The following is a 23633-nucleotide window of genomic DNA, read 5'->3' as shown; positions in this document are numbered from 1 at the left end:
GTTCTTGGAGCCAGAGTTGAGGGTGAGGTGGAACCGGAGCAGTGGGAGAACTTTATAATGAGAGCTGCGCGAACCATGAAACCTCTGGGACTGATGGCTCTAAAACATACAATATGGAAATGGCGAACTTGACTTACCCATGGACACTCTAACACTCAGTATAACGTACCCAGGACACTTATCTAACTAGTAATAGAGACTTGTAATCTACATGTGTATGCCCGGAGTGGTGAAACTTCTGAGGGAAGAACTGAAAAAAAACAATCTGGTCCTAGACGTACTTTGTACATTCATTTGGAGATTTAGTATGAGTTTGTGAGAGTAATATTGCTCGTAGCAACGATTTAATTCGATTTTTCTGACTTGTAATGTCTTGAGGTGTAGTCCTTTTAAGACCAAGTGCAATATGTAGAAATAAGACTACAGTATTTAGTAGTGCTCACTTGGATCTGTCAGTGGGACAGTGTAACGTTGCTATTTTATCTAACCTCTTGTAAATATCAAGAATGAGATTTTATTTTGTATTATACCGATTTTACGAGGCTCTCCAAAGATGGAGGAAATAAAGAGATGTTTAATGAATGAATAAATAAATAAATGAATGAATGAATGAATGAATGTATCTGTATCTGTATCTGTATCTGTATAGCCGGTATAACCGCCTTTCGGCGTAACACACCAGCTTCGCAGGCACGCGGCGCGGCGGCAGCTGGCTATATTACACCGATCGACTTGTTACACCTAACCCTTGAACTTCTAGCTCTAGACATTGTTTAAAGCTATCTATTGACAGTGCCCCTACTGTACTTGGTGACAGTGAGTTCCACTCTGCGATAGTTCTAGGAAAGAATGAATTCTTGAACACCTCAATCCTTGGTTGAAAACTCTGGTACTTGAATGCGTGGCTATTTCTTGTTCTCTTCTGAGCTGGTATTAGGTAGAATGAATGAATGAATGAATGAATGACCTTGGTACTGCAGCAGAACTTCCAGTTTTTGTATCTTTTGTCCTGAACATGCTATGGTCTTGACTTTTTGGTGACAGATAGCTTTTCCTGTCAGGAATAAGTGGTGTGAGTTTGGTCCCCCTAGCAGCTTGTTCTCAAACTACAGGTGACTTTCTGGCGAAATCTTTAAAAGCCAATAAGTCAAGGTAGAAACAACGTATTTTCATCATTTTGGGTGTGTACGTAGCTGAGAGAGTTGTAAATAATCAAATGCAAATTAGGCAAATGAGGACTTAATTTGCACAATTAAGGAGAAAATTCTATAATTACAGTGTTTTATATGATTATAATAGTACATGTACTTTATACATGTAACGTTAATCTGCAGGCGGAACATCTACAGACACCAATTATGCAAATGATGACCTAATTTGCATAATTCATGTGAAAATTCTGTGACTCATTGTTGGTGAATGATGGGAATTTTATACCTTGTGACAAGTGTAAGTTACTTAACAGGAGGGGTCCTAATTCTGACCTATGTTCCATGCAAATGCACATACCTTTGGTAAATAGTCACTAATACTGTTTATCTGACCAAAAACCTGTGCAACATGAGTTATAATATTGACAGGTAAAGATCACAACGATTAAAGCTGCACTGTTGTGTATTTCACTTCAGTGTAGCGCCTTGCACCCAAGCGTAATAGTTCATGAAACATACGCCAGTTTTTTGGTCATTTTGCCGGTGGAACGTTCTATCGCAATAGGGGTGCCCTAATTCCGACCTAGTGTTTAACACAGGTCAATCTGAGAAGAGAGTTTAGAAACTAGAAAGGCCGACATTTGCTTTGGAGCAAATACAGCAATGGCTTCACCACATTTTACGACATGGCAGGGAAAGAATGAGAAACACAAGGGAAAACAATGCTTTACATTGATATAACTATAGTATGAAGTAACATACAACTAAGACTACAACAGTTGGATAGCTATTCCCTACATTATTGGTTAGGATTTTTAATTGCATAATGCAAACTGTTGATTTTCAAGAAAAAAGAAGCGTTCATGCCCCGCATTCCAATGCTGGAGCAGGAAAGCTTAAAATACCTACCAAAACACTTGAATACAGACCTACTGTCAGTATGGAATGGCTCTGTGCAGGTATTAATTAAGTTAAGCCTGTTAAATTCCAACAGCCAATCAGCAAGGAGAATAGAGGAAAGCTGCATGCCTATTGGTTGATGCCCTGCATTCCATTGTGATGACTCATGCCCAAATGTGGTAACACTGCACACTAACTCAGTAATACATTTGCTATAACACAGCCAAAAAACTCAAATAAAACCATTCTAAAAGCCTGTATCACAAAAATTAAAAAAACGCCTGGGGGTATTTGCCTACTGTACCTCCATACCAAATTTCAGGTCCTTAGGCCTCAAAATGAAGAAGCTGAATCCATTTAAAGAAATGGCAGGAGGAGAAGAAGAAGGAGGAGAATCATGAGAAAAAGCAATATGGTTTCACCACTTTGTGGTGAACTCATAATTATGATACTCAAATTATGACTAAAACAATCTACAACTGTTTTTCTGTCCCAAACAAGTCCTCTTTTTACGCAAGGATTATGCAACTTGCTCCAAAGCGGCTGTTTTTCAAAAGCAAAACCTGCATTTTGACACGCTCGTCAACCGCCAAACAAGTTTTCACTCGTCTATTGTCAAACTGAAACAAACTTTGTGAGATTACCGATATCAACACAAAAACTTTGTCCATTCTTGTGGTTATTTTTAGGCACGTGCTCCCATGCATAACGCCACAACAAGGATTTTTCAAACTAGCACGGAATTAGGGGTAGGTCAGAATTAGGGCACCCCCCGTTAAAGGTTAACACCACTATGCATACACATGTATATTATGTTAATGTAGAGGTCATTTGCTTAATGAGGACATGTTGAAATGAAGTATGACAAAGGAGAGAAATTCTACACAAAACATATTGTCATTTGAATTTAGAAAACCATAGATTAAACTAGATTATGCTAATTACGACCTTATTTCCATAGTCAATGAGACTTATAAAAAAGTTAAAAACATTTACAATAACTCATATATTTCATGGAGGTATGACATCTCCGAATTCTTGTTGAAATTGCATCTGGACAGACAATACTAATTTTCACTTGAGTTTTGTGGGGAAAGTCGTGTAAAATGCCTTTTGCCCAGGGTGCAACTACACACAGACGATTCACACCATGCCCGTAGCTAGGATTTTGAATGGGGGGTTCTTCCCACTGCTTGAGGGGACCTCGAGCGGCGAAGGCGCAAGGTTCCTGGGGGGGGCGGGGGCATGCTCCCCCGTAAAATTTTGAAAAATGAACCTCCTAAAATGGCATTTCGTGCATTTTTGAGAGGATTTCCAAGAAAAAATCAGAGATAAATTTTTATTCAATGACAAAGGGAGCAGTTTTTCTACGATTCCAGTCCATCTTTTCAAGAAAAATCTTGGACCTTTACATAAAAAGTGGACCTTTACATAAAAAGTGGACCAAAAAGTGGACCTTTGAGCCTTGTTGGGGGGTTCTTCCGAACCCCCCCTGGCAACGGGCATGCACTCCACTTTTTTCAGCTGTCTACATGTACCTATTTACCGGAAAATTGCAGTTTGCCATGTTGTTTACATAGTGTATGTTTGTTTAGCGAAATCACAGCAGAGAAGTGAAATGTATCGAAATAAAAAGTTCTTTTACACTTCAACATCGCAGTTTGCTGACTACTAAAGTTTACCCATAACATATTAAACTTATACATGGCCCAGGGAACAAATCACTATGAATCGCTGGCAACTGTCGACTGGAGGCGACAAATGCGGCCAGTTGCCATGTCGTTTACATAGCGTATGTTTGTTTAGCACGATCACTGCAGAGAAGTGAAATAAAGAGTTCTTTTTATACTTATAAATACACTGTGTACAACACAAAAACATTATATGGGATAAAAGACTGGTACAATGTACTAGATGAAGTAAATCTATTTTAAGGGGGCACACCGCAGTTTATTTTGGGTCTCAATTCGATTCTGCATACCCTCAACTCTAGCGACCGTCTCTTTCAGGAAATACCTCTTAAGCCAAAACACTGTGTTTGCAAATGAAGGATATCGCTTTAGCTACGAGGACAATAGAATTTCGATTTCTTTCACCTCTCACATTTTTGTAAATTTTAGAGGGAAAAAGAATTTTTCGATGAAAAATGATGCCAAAAATTGGCCATTTTCACGTGGAATTAGACCCATCACCCAGAATTTAGCCACTAATATGACTTATATGGTCGGAAAGAGAAAACATTATCAAGAAAAGTATAAAGAAAATCCTAACACTGAGATTATCACAATAGCCCGTCGCGCGAGGCATAGCGACAGCACCCCCAGAACGCATACAACACATATCTAGGTCAAACCGAAGCACCGCGCTGAAGGCGAAAGGACACCCGAAAGTAGCCTCGGGCCCGAAATCAATTTTCACCCAAAACACGTCACTTCTTACACTTTCCAGCCATTTTGCAGCAGATTATGAGAAATGTAAACTCAAACATGAACCATCGGAACCTCTTCGTCATTTTTTTTCCGCACACTACATTGGACCCCTGTCGCCAGGCTCCTGTCGCGGAAGAATTGGTGTGTGCACCGTTAATTAATCAAAATCTTAATTAATATTGTCCTTGGGTAGAAAAAGGTTTCCTCTATGCATTATGCCAAGTTTGGGTTGTGGGCGGTGTTTCCTTCTTGGGTAACAGGTGGTTGAAAGTTACCGCCCCCGAAGGCTGATTTTGCTTCTCCCGCCATGTATACCATTCAGTGCACATAATGAATCTGACGTCACAATGATCGCATCCTCTCGAAGCGGTTTTTGTTGTTAATTCAAGCTCAATGAACAGGTGTTGCCATGGAAAAGATAGGTACAGGGATGCTCTTGCGCAAGAGTTGACTTTTCGTCCATTTCTGGCTGGTATAGGTGGTATAAACCACCTAGAACGTATTTGAGCTGGTGACGTCACAATGCCCGCCTCTGGCTGATCGTTTAAAGTGAGAACATTTGCATTTTAAGTTCGGCGCTTCAACGGAAAGCAGATAAAATTGCTATTTTTAGTCATGGCTGGTAGAGAACAAACCAGGCATTCCTGTCCAAGCTTGTCCGCTCCCGAGATATATTTTGTTGTACAGGAAAACCAAGCTAAATGTTGAATCATTGGTTGAAACGGAGACCTGGTCCGTACTTCTGGCGACTGCGGAGGTATAAATGGGCATTTACTGAGAGAAGGCTGTACACTTGGGTGTCAGTCTCGGTGAGATATAAAAGCCTTCAATTTATCAGGTTCCGCTCTATTGTTAATCCCACAGATCCCGCGGCTCGACGGGATTCTTTCTTCCCTGGGCCACAACTTTTTATTTCGATACATTTCACTTCTCTGCTGTGATTTCGCTGAACAAACATACGCTATGTAACGTTAAACAACATGGCGACTGGCCGCGTTTGCCTCCGCCGACTATCGGGCCCGATAGTGATTTTTTTGTTCTCTGTGCCACGCATAAGTTATCCCATGGTCAAAATATGTAGCAAACTGTGATGCTGAAGTGCAAAAGAACTTTTTATTTTGGTACATTTCACTTCTCTTCTGTGATCGCCTTAAACAAACATATTGCGTTACGCTATGTAAACAAACATGGTGACTGGCCGGGCCGCCTCCGATTGCCGCTTCAGAATTTAAGTGACTTCTTGTTCCCTGGGCTACATATAAGTTATCTTATACCAAAAAACAGCGACTTGGGGTGTTATCTCATCAATGCAAGGTGTATTCCGGTAGATTTAAGCCTCCTATATGTGAATGTGTTTTCCGGTAATAGGCAGACCCCTTTTCAGTGCTGACCAATCAGGACTGGACTGCTTTTTCCACAACCCCACAGCCCTCTGCTACATGTACTATGCTACTACTGCATGTTAACGTTTATGCACACACAATCGTGACACTACCCACCAACACAAGTCTCGTTGCGTCCCGGTGTTCATAGGTTCCTGCAGTTCTATTGCCACATGAACGAGCCAGGTCATGCCAGAAGCATCCTTCAACTTCAGACAAACTGAGAGAATTTCATAATTTGAAAATCTGCTTTCAAATCGTTGTAACGTTAACGTTGTTTGTCTGTTCTTCATTTCGTGATTGCCAGACACTAAATTTTCCTGTCTTTTTTGGTAGACGTTACATAACATGTTGTCGACGTTTGTGCTTCGTTTCTCCGGGCGTGTTCTGGTGACCCACCGTGCGAACCGGAGTGTGTAGGTCGGGGACCTGCTCAGCTCCAGGAAAAGGCACGACGCCAAGTCCGATGGCAGCTTCAGACAAATAGCTTCCATACAGTTTGAGTACTCCGTGACAAGTATTGAACAATCGCTCCACGTGCCGCCATCTGTTAAAGCATGGTGATATAATTCAGAAGACTCGGATGTGATCGTTGTTCTTCCTAATCCTGTTACAGCTTTACCATACTTAGATACAGAGCCACTCTCCATGTCTATCTCGGAGTCATAGATGCGGTTCAAAGGTCAACAAACACGTTCGCTTGTACGCTTACTTGCAAGAGCGACATCTAGCGACATCTCTACGGGCAGAACGGACCGACCTGGGGGAGGAGTTGCTGTCGTTGCTATCTACTTTTAGCCTCTTTTTAAATAGGAGGGACTTTTAGCCTCTACCAGGGACCACGGATCGCTGGAAAAATAGTAGAAATTGGCCGAAATAAAGGGATAGAAAACCAGAGAAGATCCCGGGCCGTAAGAGATCATAAGACATAACGTTATACTCGGTAGGTCATTTGAATGGAGTCTAAGTCTAGATATTATTATAGGGAGCCACACGTGCACATCACCGTCGGTCGATGTTATCAAGGTATTTAACACTCGCCAAACGCAGCATTTTGGGGATTAGAATGTTATTATTATGTTATACCCTGCATCAATTCAGCCGTATAAAGGCTGCGACTGTACGGGTACTGTTTGGACAATAAAAACCATTTATTATTATTATTATTATTATTATTATTATTATTATTATAAGAAGATCCGCGACCCACGGTTTAACGAAGCCACATATACTCGGTAGGTCATTTGAATGGAGTCTAAGTCTAGATATTATTATAGGGAGCCACACGTGCACATCGCCGTCGGTCGATGTTATCAAGGTATTTAACACTCGCCAAACGCAGCATTTTGGGGATTAAAAGTAAAGACATCGGCGGATTCGACATGTTTGGAAGTACTTTGGTGTTCAGAACAAACTGGAACCGATGTAGAATAATATGTCTTCAGTGTGAAAACTAAGGTGGATGCAAGGTTAGGAGGTTATATAAAATACAAGTTAACCTCCTTGATGGAAGTGATACGAGGGGTGATCAAAAAGTTCTCGGTCTCACCTAGAACATAAAGGTCAAACTCTCTGGTATAATATTCTTTGGTATAATGGTAGTATGATGTCAGTAAACCTGTTACAATATTAACGTTACGTATAATGATTCCAAACAGAGACCGCTTTTTTCTACTACGCACTTGTAGTAAATATGACAACACGAATTGAAGTTAAATGTTACTTGTACATATTATTATAACTAGAGTTCGACAATCTCATACCTCCATGACATGTTTAGTGCTTTCGTAAAGCTTATGCATAGTGATGATCACATAAATGGCTTACATTTACAATCCTGCTCATTAGCAAATTTTTTATACAAATTATTCACATAGCCCCTACCTAGTAACATACAACACACTGGTGAAATCCTTACCATTTAACATGGGCAACGTATGATATTGTTGGTTATATGCAAGTACTAAGTATGACCTCTGACATACCTTTGCCAACTCATGTTTGCCATCCAAGCTGACGAATTATACATTTTTTTACTGCCAATATGCAAATTATAAGAGCCCATTTGCATATATTATATAATTTGATCATATTCTCCGCCCAATGACAGGGTTATCTTAAGAAATAAGGCTATTCTAGCGTTTCCTCATAAATTATGCAAATGAGGTCCTGATTTGAATAAATTATGTTTAGTGATGTTCGCCTTAATTGAACTTCCAAGTATGGCAAGTATTAAATTCACAGCAGTTACCACCATAAAATTGTATCAATTTGCCATTAATTATGCAAATTAGGTCTTCATTTACATAATCAATATCTACCAATGATCTTGTTGTTCTCAATTACATATGTCTAAAGTGTTTCATAGCCCTAATATGGAATACAGCAGATTTATAGAATTTCCTCATTAATTATGAAAATTAGATCCTGATTTGCATAATTGTATTTTAATCATGTCAAGCATCATTTCAGCTACCTACATACCAAAAATCATGATCATCCATCAAACAGTTGTTCAGTTATCCTCTCTCGAATATTTTTAAAGAAACCATCCTGCAGTTCCAGAACAAGCCGCTAGGGGGCCCAAACTCATGTGACTTCTTCCCAAGCACGAGAGCTACCTTCTAGCTCCAGAGACACTAGAAATAAACACCTTCTGTCCACATTCAAAGCACGAACAAACAGATACAAGAACAGTCCCATTCCGTACATGATAAAACTACTAAACGAACAGTAACAGTAACCTCTCCACATTTAGAACGTTATTATTATATGTAAATATTAATATTTGAACCAAATGCCAATTTGTATATAGCCTAACTCTTTATGTGAAAAGTATGTAATTCAGCCACTTTATTTGGCTGCGATGAACTTTTTAAAGGATCATGTTGATGTTGATCAAATAAACCAGTCATTCATTCATTCATTCATTCATCCAAATTTCATGACCCTAGCATGTCCAGATCGCGAGATATCAAAACCGGAAGTTGCACTGCAGTACCAAGGGAAGCCACTAGGGGGACCAAAATCTAATCATTTCCAGTTTTTGTCACACCCTACCAACACACCAAGTATGAAACCAATCCATCCAGGCGTTCTTGAGTTATCTTGTTGACCAACAGACGGACAGACGGACAGACGGACAGATAAACGCAACTGAAAATATAACCTCCATGACACATTTCATGGAGGTAATAATTATGTTTACTGTGGTTTAAGTTTTACGTACTGTTAAGCTCGTGACTCCGATGCCGATCTATGACTAGTATGTTTTAACAATAAAGCAACCAATCATTACCTTCGCCAAGAAGGTTATGTTTTCAGAGGCGTTCGTGTATGTGTGTGTGTGTGTGTGTGTGTGTGTCTGTAAATACGATAACTTGAGAAGGCCTTGATGGATTGTCTTGATACTTGGTAGGTGGGTAGGTCTTGATGAGACCTCAAAATGATTAGATTTTGGACCCCCTAGCGGCTTGTTATAGCACTGCAGTTGAACTTCCGGTTTTGATATCTCATGATCTAGACATGCTATGGTAATGAAATGTAGATGGTTGGTAGCTCTTGTGTTGGGGAAGAAGTGACATGAGTTTGGGCCCCCTAGCGGCTTGCTCTGGAACTGCAGGGATATATTCTTGAAAATATTCAAAAAGGGTATAACTCAAGAACCGGTTGACGGATTGTCATGATTTTTGGTATGTAGGTAGCTTACGTGATGCTTAATAAAATTATGTGACAATTATGCAAATATGGATGTAATTTGCATAATTTATGGGGAAATTCTATAAATCAGCTGCATTCCATGATAGGACAATTGAAGCTTGTGACATTGGTAATTGACAATGAGAGAAACACAGGCAGATATTGATTATGTTAATAATGACTTAATTTGCATAATTAATGAGAAAATTTTATAATTATGTAATAACTGCCTGGAATTTCATACTTGTGGTATTTGAAAGTTAAGTTGAGGTGAACATCATTAAACATAATTTATTCAAATCAGGACCTCATTTGCATAATTTATTAGGAAAAACTAGAATGCATTTTTTGTTAATATAAGACTGTCTTTTGGTTTAGATTATGATAAAATGATATAATTCATGAAAATTAGGTTCCTATTTGTTAAATCAGGGGGGAATAATCTAATGTATAATTTGTCAGTCATAAAGATTAACATCGCATTTGGCGAAGGTATGAGATCGGGGAACTCTAGTTATCTATGCTGACAATCTATGCTGATTAAATTTAATACTATATGGATGACATCCTCAGGGAATCCCGAAACTGATGGGAATAAAAATAAAATAAAAAACGTTGCCTTCATTATGGGTCATGAAGGTTGAACAATGTGACTTGACTGGCCGGACACACCGGTATGGCGAATAATAGAGCCGTCACACGTCTGCGTATCATCATGTGTATCGCCATTGCGTTTGAGCATTCAACGTATGTCCACCGCATGCCTAACGCTCTTCCAACGAATGCCAAGCGTCTTCTGGGCGTATTCCCTGCTGCTTCCTGCTGTTTTCATTCGCAATGAGTCCTTCTCATCATGGGCCGCCCCCAACTCAGTTAAAATGTCCGTAAATAATTTCATCAGGTTGGAAGATACTTAGGGTATAGAATTTTCTTCTTACACAACCAGTAAGGTTCTCACCTGCTTACGTTTCGATGTCTATCAGGCACCTTCAAGGTGCCTGATAGACATCGAAACGTAAGCAGGTGAGAACGGCTTCCTCAGAGCTTCTGACTGGAGTTCTCCAACTCGCCGCTATTTATCGTTTTTGTTTCCCTTTCACCCAAGCCATCGTAAATTCCCTATAATATCCGTAATCTCCAAGCAGATTCGGTGGGGCAAGGGGACTTTATATTGGCCAGTCCTGTATCAATTGGCCGCCTGTATCCAACGTTCGCCCCGATTATAATATCCGTACCCGGCCTTTATGCAGGCATATCAGTTAGACTGTAAAGGCCTTGATAAGTTGGAGATGTCAAGAGATACACCCACCCTTTTGCAATACGAATGATTTACATTTGCGCATATACACAGATAGAATGGACACTACAGATCTCTACGGACACTACAATCTTTGGCTTTTATTTCGTGTATTTACAACCACAGTTCAAAGCGGCTTCTGCCATAAGTCCACCATCTTTAGAGGTTTCAGGAAACTCAGATTATGTGTACCCATAGCTTTTTATGCTACTACATTTATTTAGAAACTATTCAAATCAACCTGCGTACACTACACATTTTCGGGACCAAGAGAAAAAAACAGGCAACTGGCGTATCATCCCAAAGTACAGGCAACAAAAAGACACATATTTTTGTTATATATAGATATATTGATAATATGCAAAATAGCCACTCCTATTATATTTTTTGGGGGGTGGCGGTACAAAGGGATATTTTGTGTTAAAAGTGTCAAAATGCATTTTTGATAAACATACTGCACTCTACTATTAAAGACGTTTCCCCAATTATCATCTACTTTTCAGAAAAACATATTAGAAAGATAAAATCTTAACAAACTACTCAACTCTTGATTTAATTTTTTTTTCACATCTTACTTAAAATGCTTCAGGAGTTCCGTTTACCATGAAGTCTAGAGGAACAGGCCCCCTGTTGTAGCCCAGGTGTTGAGCAAGTTCGCTATCTGTACGCTACCTTTGCGCTTCCCATATAGGCCACAGCAAGAAATTTTTATGGATGACATTAGTTTTCGCCTGATTTAGGGAAACAAGAAATCTTTTGAAAAAATCTGGCCGGAGGCCAAAATGGGAATAGCTCCTTGGGTGGCATTGTCTCAAAGAAGTGGTCAGCATGCTGACTTAAATAGTAGCAATGCTAAAAAGTGTGAATTTAGATGCAGTCTGCTTATAACATTACTTGTGCCAATGATATTTAGATCTCTCTATTTGGCCGATTTCTACTCTTTCCAGCCACCTCCAGAAGCCCAGTAGAGGCTATGACTTTTCCAAAAGCATATTCACACAAATAACTTATAATACCATTTTCCAGTATCTTTTGTGCAATTCATTTCTGGCATATGGCAAACTTAAGTAAGATGTTAACAATTATAAACAATTAAAAATAATAACTGCTTTTCCAAAAGCTGACGTTTGCTCGTGTGGTCTTTTGCACAACAAAATCGTATGCAACAAATGTGTTTTTTCTTTGAAGTGATGATATGACTGATTGAAATCTAGCTCCCCTACATATACATAACGTTATACATTTTGTGCGTTAGTATGAAGGGGTTTTTACTATTGGCATGTAGAGAGTTTAAATATTTTATTTTTTTTTAATTATGTACAGATGTTCCACAATGATTTGAATACAATACACTCAATTACACATAAAATCACTTTCAGTTGGAATATAGAGACTTAGGGCCTATCAATATTCTCCCTATGGCTATACATAGCCAGTGTAGTTAGCCGTCAATAGTGAAAAAATTCTTCGACAGCAATTGAACCTAATTTACCGGTTTTAGCCCGTCAAAAGTGGAAAAATTCTTATTAACACTTACTTTACTTTACTTTGGTCGAGCTCCCGCTCGAACCAATCTTATTGACAGACTAAGGTCAATAGTAGATAAAATGTATTGACCACGCGGCATGGCGCCATAACCGTAATCAATCGCGGCAATTGCAAGGCAGTATCCAATGAGCCAAGGTTGACCTCCTTGAACGGGCCAAGCACTGTAGTAGTAGCCATAGGCACCTAGCCTCTACCAGAGTGCGGCAAACAGTTCTCTCTTAGTACCGGACCACCCCCCTGGCATGTTATCTCTTTATTTGGATTTGGCCGATTTCTACTCTTTCCAGCCGCCTCCCGAAGCCTGGTAGAGGCTAGCCATTAGCTGATAATGTCCTTGGCTAATCCTTGCTGTAACATCTGCTTGGAGAGTGAGGCGCTCAGTCATCCACAAAATTCCAACTGCGTAATCGGAGATGGGGAGGGGTATTAGAAGAGTCAATATTGCTTTGAGGTATTTTGGAAAGAGTCTGTTGTTGCATGGAGGTAGAAAAGTGTGATTTTTCTACCTCCATGGTTGTTGTAGGGGGGGGGGGCAGATTGAGAAAATTTCATTTTAGATTGGGGACCCCGGGTGCTGTTGTCCATCCATGGTCCATCCATCATGGTGTCTATGGGCAGTAGTAACTTCAGTCTATTTCTGCAAAACTTTAATTTGGAACAGCCATTTTTACATTGGAAGGGAATGGAAATGTTAAATGGCGTTAATAGAGTGCCCAGCATATCAGTTTGTCACTTTGTTTGCCTACAGCAGTGAATCGAGTGTTTAACTTGGGCCGGCCCATTAATTTGTGTGCCGAGAAGTTAGCCTGAGGTCATGTCATTGGTAGGCGGAGCCGCGGGACCACGTGACTGTGGAGATCAAAGGCGCGCCGCTCGGTGTAACGAGGCGGACAGCTTGAGTGGCCAGATCAATAGTATGTGGTACTCAGGACAGATCATCTGTCCTTCTTTCTTCAAGTCTGGGCACAGATAGTGTCGAACTCCGTCGTGCGACGATGTTTAATGTTGCCACAAGATGCTAGGGAGGGTGGTGGTGCTAGTGCTGGCCACGATGCAGGCTGTGCTGGCTCGGGAGACGGCGTATCTTGAAGTGATTCTGTTTGAGAGCACGCCGCCGCACGGCGATGGTTACACCACCTACACTTACGATCTACAGGGCCACTTTTCAGCCGCCGGTGCTACAGTCTCCGCAGAGGGAGACATTATCCAAGTAAGAAACTATTCTGTAGTTTGTAGTTTTTATTGTGTGGCTGTGCGACAGTGTCGGAGATGATTGTTGTGACTTGTGCGGTGCGAACTGCGACCTTTGAAGTGCACCATGTGTGGCAAAGGGAGTAAACAACAATCCGCCTGTAAACCTTGTCATGTCACAGCACACCACCCGCAAACAGCGCCTGGAGAGATACTAGAACACGATCACAAACATTCACAGTTTTGTAGGAGTACCTGATATTCATAAGCCTACATGCATTAAAAATTTCGAAGTAATCCTTACAAAACAACAACGGCCCCCCTCCCCAAGGTGTATACTTTTGTCGTGTGATTGTCGTACGTTGTCGTGTGATTTTCCCTACGTAAATTACCGTAATGTAAATAGCAAACTTCAGTTCAACTTGAAGCACAATACTACTTGTATGCCCTAATATTACTAGGGGATAGTTCTCTGAAATTATGAAAATGCCAACAGGTGGTGGGCGTAGATGAGGTAAAGTGATTTCGAAAGAACTTGAGTAGACAATTATATGAAGGGGCAGAATTGTCTAGCTAGCTAGGAGGGTCTGCATGCCTTTTTCTTTAAGGCCTCTGTCATGATTCAGATGTGTTCCGGTTTGGCCACGATCCGATTCGAAATGGAATATATTTTTGCGTCCGTGATTCAAAACTTGCACCCACACTGGAAACGGTTTCACACCTCGAATTGACTTGCATTTCATATGTATAGCACAATTTCTTTGAACATTTCCTGGGAACCCGGTTCGTAAGGCAGAGAGTTTACGCCTGTTCGGGCGAGTGGTCGCTCGTTCCCGACTCATGTCCTCCCCATACATGATCCATAGGCTGTGCCCCGGGTGCATCTGGCGCAAACTCCCATGGTCCGCCGCCGTTGGGCTACCACTCGCCCTCACGCCCAGGGTAGGTTCTGGTGCACACCATCCACTTTTCCTCTGGATCTCCTGATTTCCCCAAGTCAATATCAGAACTCCCGTTTCCTCAGTCGACCAGTAATTAGAACTCGATGTCAAAATTGTATGATTCGAGTAGAATTTTCCGCAGTACAAGCCACTGCGCCACGAACTATGGCCGGCCGTGGCCCCTCGTACCCGGGTGTACAGCGTCGAACCAAAATGATTTGCATTCACGCGTTCATGATTACAATTCTACGAATGCGAATCGTTATGTATCGTTTCAGACCACCTCGCGAGGTGGTTCAAAATAAATCGCAACGGAACCGGTTTGGAGCGTTCATGTTCCCAAATGAATTGATTTATTTTTTTAAATCAAATCAATTCGTAATAGATATCCAATCATGAACGGGGCCTAAGTCATAGTGGTAATAATAATATACAGAAGGACCTGCATGTCCTTTTGCACAGAGCATAAGCAGCCATATTAATTCTATGTACGTAATGTTAGGATGTAGACAGACAGCTCTAACTCAACGTCAGGGCTCGAAATTCATTTTTAGCAATAGGCGCACTGGTGCACCCAACCTAAAAAATTGGATGCACCAAAACCTTTTTGGGTGCACCATATAAAATAGAATAAGTAGAACGTCATCAAAAACTAATTATATTTTATTTGTAAAGAAAAGTACTATTCATCATCATCACTATTGCAGTGATATTATCATTTTTCTGACTCCGGGTCTTAGAATATGTTTCATAATGGGGTGATGAGGCCTTGGGCTACGGAGAATTCCGCACAGGGATACGCCCGTGACGTCAGGCGCCACTTCGCCGAGAACTGGCAGAGGGATCTGCACGGCTAGGCACGTCTCTCCGCATCTCTCACTAGTATCTGCTGCCCTGCTCTACACATCTCTCCCCAGTACCTGCACATCTCTCCCCAGTACCTGCACATCTCTCCCCAGTACCTGCACATCTCTCCCCAGTACCACATACCACATCTCTCCCCAGTACCTGCACGCCTCTCCCCAGTACCTGCACATCTCTCTCCAGTATCTCTCCGGGTATTTACACGTCTCCAGTTGTGCGCCCCAAATGTAAGACACGGCGATCGGTACATTACCGTGATGAGTATGACCTTGCAGTGACCTGGCGAGTACGACCTGGATCTCCCCCAAAACACGTCGATGCCGGCCAAGAGCCCTTGCCACAGACTGATACTAGTGATAGAGCAAGTAGCTGATGCCAGCCTGGAAATAGAGGAGCTGAAGCCGGACCTGGTGTTCTTGCAGGAGGAGTTCTGCCACGGGAGGACGGACGCCCCCCTCCCCCCGCCTCATGGAGGAAATCTCGCGAGACTTGGGCAGACGAAGCGAAACACCAGCAAACAGGGTGCGGCAAGACCTGAGGAGCGGTTTGACACCGAGCGAATGCCCCGGGCCAGCAGACAGTTATACCTATCAGCGACCGAGCAGGTACTCGAGCTCCTATCCCACATTGAAAGAAGTTCGAGTGCTCAAGCTGCTCGAATCATTCGGCAGTGGCACTCAGCCCCCCTCCCCACTCGTCAACAGGCCAGGATCCCGGCAGACAACGATGCATTTAGCAGAGAGGGGAACACGGGGCAGGTAAGAAGAACCTTCTTAGTGGTCTCACCCGTAAGCTTACACAACGAGGTGAAGCGGGAGTTCATCTGGCCCTACGAGTTTGTGTTCAACAGTGTTACCCCAGTAACTCCTGTGAACATTTCTCTAGACCAGCTAGTCCACGGAGAATTGGCCATAGTTTTTGAATCTGATGCTTCCTGCCTTCAAAGGGCAAACTATACTAAAGAACCTCATGAACGAAGTGAGCACGTACACGGGAACGGGTTTTCTGCGCGTGAAAAACTTGCGCGTGAAAAATTTGCGCGTGAAAAATAAAAGTCCCAGAAATATGTTAGAAAATATGCAGTACCAAATTCTTAAGCAGGAAAATGTTGTCCTCTGGTATAATTTTCGCTCTGTTAGCCAAAATTTTTGTTTCAAAATGTTGGTCCCTTGGGAATAAGCTAATTTGCATACTTTCCATGAAACTGAACTTTTGAAAATCACTTGAATTTGTAGGAAATACATGGAAAAGTTACTAGTATGAGGTTTAGGATGGTCAAATGTAACAATCTGAAGCTTTTCTCCATTCTAGAAGTTTGATTTCATGCTTTCTTAAACAAATTCTTTCACGCGCAAATTTTAACCTTTTTTGCGCGTGAAAACTTAACCTTTCAAAATCACCTGAAATCACAGAAAAATGGACAAAACAAGGCTATGCAGTCTAGAATGCAAGCAAAATGATGTTAAATTTTGATTTTCTTGCCTTTTTTTCCAACTTTTAAGCTTAAAACAGCAAAAAGTTTTCGAATCCCTCTGGAATCAGCTAATTTGCATATCTTCACGCGCAGATTTTTCACGCGCAAGTTTTTCATGCGCAAATTTTTCACGCGCACAAAACCCCATCTCACGTACACCAGGGCTTGAAATTCATTTTGGGGAATAGGTGCACTGGTGCACCCAACCTAAAAAATTGGGTGCACAAAAAATATTTTAGATGCACCATTTAAGATAAGTAGAATGTCAGAAAAAACTATGTTTCATTTCAAGAAAAGTATGATAACAATGATTGTATTATTTTTTCTGACATTTAGAATGTTCAAGTTAAGAATATGCTGTAACTACTACACATTAAACATCGTTTACATACATTAAGCCTAAGAAAATATTTGGGTGCACTGGTGCACCCACAGAAAAAAATTGAGTGCACAGCTCCAAATTTGGGTGCACTAAGGGAGTCTGTACCTCGTACAACGTTATGCTCACACGTGCAGGGAAGTTGCTGTTGGACTTGGAATCTCCAGACATCATTTCAGCATTAAAGGAGTTGAAGGACCAGTTCCTCCGGCGACTTTTCCCCCAATCACAGCTAGCAGCAACACAAGGAAGCACCAAGAGAGATAACTGGTCAGTCGCAGACACTCCATGTGCCAAGTATCAGGCGGGCCTCTGCACCTTGTCAGGAGATCACGTGGGGCAGTATGGCGACATCCTTGTGCACAAGTGTAAGTACTGCCCAGAGTCACGTCCTGATGTATCCGCACTTCATCCAGCAAAGGACTGTCCCTACAAAGAAAAAGCTAAGAGGGACGAATACCAGGCTGCAAAAACCCTTTAGTAGTGGCTAGACTGCATCAAACACGACACGGCAAGAACATTCATGAACATAGCATCTTATATTTCATGTTTCCTGTTCGCTGTTTCCCGAACCTTTAGAATATCATGCCCCCCCTCCACCGACGGTTACGCATCACAACGCTGACTGCGGCTCTCCTCACCTGACGAACCTTAGCGCATCCTCGACACAGTCTCCTCTGCACCACACGTCTCCGGGGCAGGACTCCTGGGCGGCGAGTAGTGAAAAGTTCCAAGTATGTACCGGGCATCCCAGCACCGCAGTTCTCTCAGCTTGTCTGGAGCGTCTTGCTGGTGACCTCGACATCACCACAGCCGACATTACCTTCCCCGATTACCTTCCCCACGTTGCACCGCCTCGGCGGCATCTGAAGCACCTGATGGCCTGCCCGCGATCCTGGAACCTAGAGCATATGACACCTTCTCGCTTCACCCCCCCCCCACTCTGCCCAGGGCACCGCCACTTGTCAGGGACTGTCTGATTCTGGCTCTACACCAAAACACTCACCTGTGCTACGGCTAGTGCCTCCCCGTGCCTTCCTCAAGGCTCGGTCCAGACTCCAGCTGCTTTGCGGTTCCTCGTACGTCAACAAACCTCTCCAACATCCTCCTAAGGCCTAGGAAAATAAATGTTGTGTTTCCTGTTTCCCGACCGACCCTAAAAAAAAACGCCGACCCTAGCCTTATTTTTGTGTGGACCCCTGCATATTGCTGAACCAAAACATTTTGCACCACGCTACCGAGAGAATCGCTGTCTGGTGGAACATCGGGCGCCCCGCTAGCGTTTTGAAGTCGTGTAAACAACGCTAATAATTTGTCTGATTTGTTTGTAAAACAAAGCCATCGACTCCGAAAATAAGTTTAAAAGCAGAAAAAGTAGAAAATTCCCTACCGTACTGCACCATCAGCATGCGGCGGCCGCAAAAATTCGGCAACGCGAAAGAAAAATGTCTGGTCCATGATAGCAGTATTTCTCATAAAAATAATGTATATGATTTATTTTTCCCCCTTTGTCGGTCTTTTAGTCCCAAAACGTCTAAAAAAGCGGAAATTTGCCCATAAAACCGGACAAGGAAAGGTAGCTATCGACGTAAACAAATTATAAGCACATGGCGAAAATCAGCAAAATCGGCAACGGGACAGAAAAATGCCTGGTCCATTTATCGATATTTACCATGAAAATGTCGTCTGTGGTGTATTTTTCCTCTGATGTGAGTTTTTAGGTCGCAAAACCTCTAAAAAAGCAGAAATTTGCCCACGAAAACGGACTGGCAAGGCATGGGGGAGGGCGCTGTTGACGCCTGCATGACCCCCAAAGGTTGAAGGTCATAGGGCACGTCCATTGCACAATAACCTTAAATCGCTGATTTAGCTAATTTTTTGGGGTTTCAAATTGATACAATCACACTATCGATTTTTAGGCAAACAAAGGGATAGAAACCAATTAAAATTTTGTGCAGATTAATTTTTTTTTTCTTTAGAATTCTTTTTTGTTTCTTTTTTTTTCTCCCAAATCCCTGGGAGAACCCTGAAAACCTGTAGACTTGAATCTGGACCTGAATCTGAATTTAGCCCTGCAAGGGCTAGGGACATCTGTTAAGTTCTTCGAGCTGATCGACCGTTTAAAGCTCCATGATCTGACACCTGAGTACTTGAGTGATGAAATATAATATTGCACAATCGATTTTTCATCATGTTCTGCTTATATAAACACAGCAATCAGCAAAGTCTAAAAAAAAAATAAAAAATAAAAATAAAATAAGATAATCCCTACCTACCGACCCTAATTTTTTCTGGACTGAAACAGGAAACACAACATTTTTTTTCCTTGGCCTAACTATATACAACATCACCCATCTTCAGTTTGGGCACAGGTCCCGCTGGTCGGCCTGGCCTTCTGATGGCTTTACCTATGTCAAACACTCTCAACGGACAGTTGAATCATCTGGTGTCTTCACTTGCCTGTCTTCATTGCCTACAGCGTAATTATGGGGTGATGAGGCCTTGGGCCACATCACGGAGAATTCTGCGGAGGGATACGCCCGTGATCATTGTAAGGCACCACTTCGCCAAGAACTGCCAGAGGGATCTGTGGCCTTTTGAGCCTTTATTTTGTTCGCAACCTTGTTCCCTTTATAAAGATTTAGTTAGGGGAGTGTTAGACATCTCTTTACACACGTAGTTGACAAAATCTCTTTACAGCCTTTAGACGAGTTAATAATTGAAGTTTGCACTGAACCAACCTGTACACGTTGCAACGAGTTTCGTTCACCCCCACTAGCTTCGTTTGGCGCTGAGCATGCTAAATTCCTCTGCACCCTAGAGAGTTTACGGACAGCCTTTATACAACTTACTCTCACCTCTCTATTAAACGTACCGGGACGTTTATTATTTTTCGCCTCAAAATCCACCCGGTACATTCTTATTTTATACGGTACGTTTATTTCTTTTTTTCAAAATCGGAAAAGTTCCGGGAAAATTCATTCCATTGTCGGCACAATCCTGTGAATAATTTGTCGATGAATTGTCGATCTCGCCATGACCCCACAAAGAAAACGTTGTCATTGGTAGAAAATCTGACACCCCGCTGGCGTTTCACAACAAAATTTTCATGTAAACAAGTCCGACTATCTTTGTTTACATCGTGAAAGCTCACCGATACAAAATAAAACTCCCATGCCGCATGGTTGCGGCATGACGCTAGTTTTCGGCAGCTCGGCGGAAAAATAAACCATCCCCCAGAAGAAATGTTACGCATGAAAATAACAACTACAACTTGTTTTCCTCGTTGTATGAGTTTTTGAGGCCGTAAAATGTTTAAAATGGTTGAAATTTGCTCGAAAAACGGCTCGAAAAGCCACGGCGAGAAAGACAAAATGGCCGACCTGTTTTTTACAATAACAGTGGTCAAAGGTCAAGATAGCATCCAAATGTATAAGACATGTACTAAGTACATATTACAGTGCTAAAAACGATACTTTAAACGCATGAAAAATATTTTTTTTCGGCTACAACTGAAATAAAAATTCACTTATATTTTTAATAAGGATAATTTTCAAACATTACTGAGAAATTTTTCCGAATTTATTGGTTTCTTGTGTAATATTGTTGTTTGTATATATGTGCGGTTGGATGCCGCGATTGTAAAGACCCTTTACATTGGGAGAATCAGATGAGATATTACTAACTATTATTAGAGATTCTCTTAATATCAGATTCTCCCAATTGTAAAAGCCCCCACAGCATCCAACCGCACATTCATAGAAACAACATTATATTCTGACACTAGAAACCAATAAATTCGGAAAATTTCACGGTAATGTTTACAAATTAACCTTTTAGAAATACGAGTGAATTTTTATTTCTGTCGTTGCCGAAAAAAATTTTTTCATGCGTGTAATACTAGTACATGTATCTTGGACGCTTGGATGCTATCTTCACCTTTGACCACATTGTTGGAAGCAGCGTCGGCCATTTTCATTCTGTCTTTCGAGCTGTTTTTTCCGACAAATTTCAACATTTTTAACATTTTACGGCCTCAGAAACTCATATAACGACGAAAACAAGTTGTAGTTGTTATTTTCATGCGTAAAATTTCTTCTGGGGATGGATTATTTTTCCGCCGAGCCGCCGAAAACTTAGCGTCGCATGCGGTCGGTCGGGCGGCCGGCAGGATTTTGTATCGGCGCGCTTTGCATGTAAACAAGGACAGTCGGAGTTGTTTACATGAAAATTGTGTTGTGAAACGCCAGCGAGGTGTCTGATTTTCTACCAATGAGAACGTTTTCTTTGTGGTGTCATGGCGAGATCGACAATTCATCGACAATTCACAAGATTGTGCCGATAATGGGGCCCGATCCATGCGATTAGCGGCTCGATCCACGCAAATTATTGGTGGCGCGCTGCGCCACCTGAGTTAAGGAATAAGTGGCGCCAAGCAAAATCAGGTGGCGCCGCGCCAGTGCACCACCGGGTATTTCGAGCCCTGCTTAAAGAATGTTGCCTTTCACGATCCGCTGATTGACATCACACCCTCCCGCTCACTTCATACATTCAGTGGTCTAAATACTCGTCTTCGGTCTGCAATTTTTAGATAGATTTTCAAAATTGCAGAATAAAAAAATTGCACAATCTTCAATTTTGCAGAATGAAAAAAAATCCATGGTCCTCACAAGGAGACAACACACATTGACAACCCGCTATTCCCTTTCTTTTGACCCACCCAAATCCGGGTCGAAACAAAAGCTGAATCGCGGCGGCTTCACCAGCCAGCTTCGTCATGCAAATGATCCTAGTCATGACGTCACAGCCTCCGATTTCCACCGAGCTGGCCCCAAGCGCTGATCGACAGCGAGCGATGTGGCTCAGATTTCTGACGATTTCCTCACAAAACTCGTGTGTCAGCGATCCTCCAGAAATCTTTATATTGCCGATCAAGGCTTCGAGGGAGGTCTGACGAAGTTTTATGATAAGGCCACTTTGTGTGGCCGTCAATGTTGACGGTAAGGACTTAAATTTTTCCGTCTGGCGGGACAAAATACCATTGATTGACGGTAAAACGGGCGCTGGCTAAATCCCAGCTACAGACTGTCCTGGGTGCTGAACTGACCATCCAGCTGAAAGGCTGATATATTACAACAACCGTATTCTCCTTTCTGGGGCTCTAAAAATAAGGTACATAATACTATAGGTCCCTGATGTCTACCTCGTTTGCAACTGCGGACCATTGTCAACTCCACGGTGGATATGTCCATCGGGACCATTGTTCCATGTGCTCCCCACAACGTCGCTACTTTCCGGAGAATCCTCACTGAAGGAAGGATAAATTCCCCTAGAATTAATAGTATCAGGGTCCCCAAGCAAATATTTCAGTGTAAATCCAGATAATTTGCAGCTAAAACACGTCCACATTTGGAATACCACGAAACCGAGTATACTCGGCATTAGCATACAGGAAACTCGTGAAAACTGAGTATTCTCGGCGGCCACAGGACTAGGGTAAATAACGAAAAATATTGCTCTTTACACAACAGGAGCTAAATCCTAGCCAGCCAAATATGTGTCCTCTGTATTTCATGCTGTACGTGCTTTTTGTGTTGTATTGTTTGGCAAAATAGTGATGACGCAGAGTTGCAGCGGCTCCACATATTAAGATGGTGGTATCTAGTCACGTGACTCCTCGATCAGTTTCAAGTGTGACACAATATTCACATCGGCCAAGAGGAGTGTCAATCCGGATACTTTCTGCAAACGATGCTTAATGAGTTGTTAATCCAAATCATTTTTTGAGTGTGAATTGGGTCTTAGATGGTAACGTAGAGATTATTCAAAGTTATACATGTATACACAAATCATCATTCAACAGGTTGACAGCAGCTGGAAAGCCAAACTCACTAATGATGTTGTACTTGCAGCTGCACCCCCTGGGCCTGTGTAACAACAGTGATGAGGAGGACCTGCACCAGTATGGATGGGTGGGTGTGGTCAAGTTAGAAGACCCGGCCCTGGAACCTCAGCCCTGCCTCTCCATCTTTGGCAAGGTACGGTCTTTAGTGGTGTTTTAACTGTTTTAACTTAAAAGTTTCTTGAAAGAAGTACCTTATTTCATACTACATGTACCATATTCCTTCTAATAAAGAAGGCACACTTTTTACATTTCAACTCCTACGTGGGCACTTCGGGTCAAAGGCAAAGTCTCGGTGCAAACTTTATTCAGGTTTTTCCCTGAGAAAAATCGGGACGCAAGCCTGGTAGATGATGATCAGGCAGATTAGGCCATTCAGGGGTCTCCCCAGGAATTTTTAGGGGAGTGGTGCTGGAAATTTTTTGGAGGACACGTAGTGCCCGACGCCGTGCGAAGCGCGGCTGTGAGGGGGGGAG

At 42.0% G+C, this 23633-nt stretch overlaps 3 protein-coding genes across 4 annotated transcripts in view; 2 read left to right on the top strand and 1 right to left on the bottom strand.

The window, feature by feature from the left end:
* LOC109474748 (uncharacterized protein F58A4.6-like) overlaps positions 1–6541 on the bottom strand; it is a 20059-nt gene extending 13518 nt beyond the window's left edge. Inside the window, exon 1 of one of the 2 annotated variants that reach the window (XM_019775107.1) lies at positions 5980–6541. In XM_019775107.1, coding sequence (XP_019630666.1) covers positions 5980–6512 — 533 coding nt within the window. In that variant the 5' untranslated portion in view covers positions 6513–6541. The remainder of the gene's footprint in view (positions 1–5979) is intronic. The other variant, XM_019775108.1, reaches the window with a different exon arrangement.
* Positions 6542–13254: 6713 nt separating this feature from the next.
* Positions 13255–23633, top strand: part of LOC109474745 (E3 ubiquitin-protein ligase ZNRF3-like) — a 46059-nt gene continuing 35680 nt past the window's right edge. The window contains exons 1-2 of the mRNA XM_019775104.1: positions 13255–13616; positions 23168–23293. Coding sequence (XP_019630663.1) covers positions 13422–13616; positions 23168–23293 — 321 coding nt within the window. The 5' untranslated portion in view covers positions 13255–13421. The remainder of the gene's footprint in view (positions 13617–23167; positions 23294–23633) is intronic.
* Positions 15203–18208, top strand: LOC109474747. Its single transcript, XM_019775106.1, has 2 exons — positions 15203–16160; positions 17393–18208. The coding sequence occupies exons 1-2, from the start codon at positions 15720–15722 to the stop codon at positions 17438–17440; spliced, it is 489 nt and encodes a 162-aa protein (XP_019630665.1). The 5' UTR covers positions 15203–15719; the 3' UTR covers positions 17441–18208.

Source organism: Branchiostoma belcheri, unplaced genomic scaffold, assembly GCF_001625305.1.
Source record: "Branchiostoma belcheri isolate BF01 breed outbred unplaced genomic scaffold, Haploidv18h27 scaffold314, whole genome shotgun sequence".
NCBI lineage: Eukaryota > Metazoa > Chordata > Leptocardii > Amphioxiformes > Branchiostomatidae > Branchiostoma > Branchiostoma belcheri.
Note: the sequence above shows the minus strand (reverse complement) of the source record. Positions and strands in the feature narration are given on the sequence as shown.

Bases quoted from the DNA above. Each gene is read 5' to 3' on its own strand.
- LOC109474747 (XM_019775106.1), top strand. From the start codon at position 15,720: ATGCCGGCCAAGAGCCCTTGCCACAGACTGATACTAGTGATAGAGCAA. The intron at 16,161-17,392 runs GTAAGAAGAACC...TCACACGTGCAG, and splicing joins GAGAGGGGAACACGGGGCAG to GGAAGTTGCTGTTGGACTTG.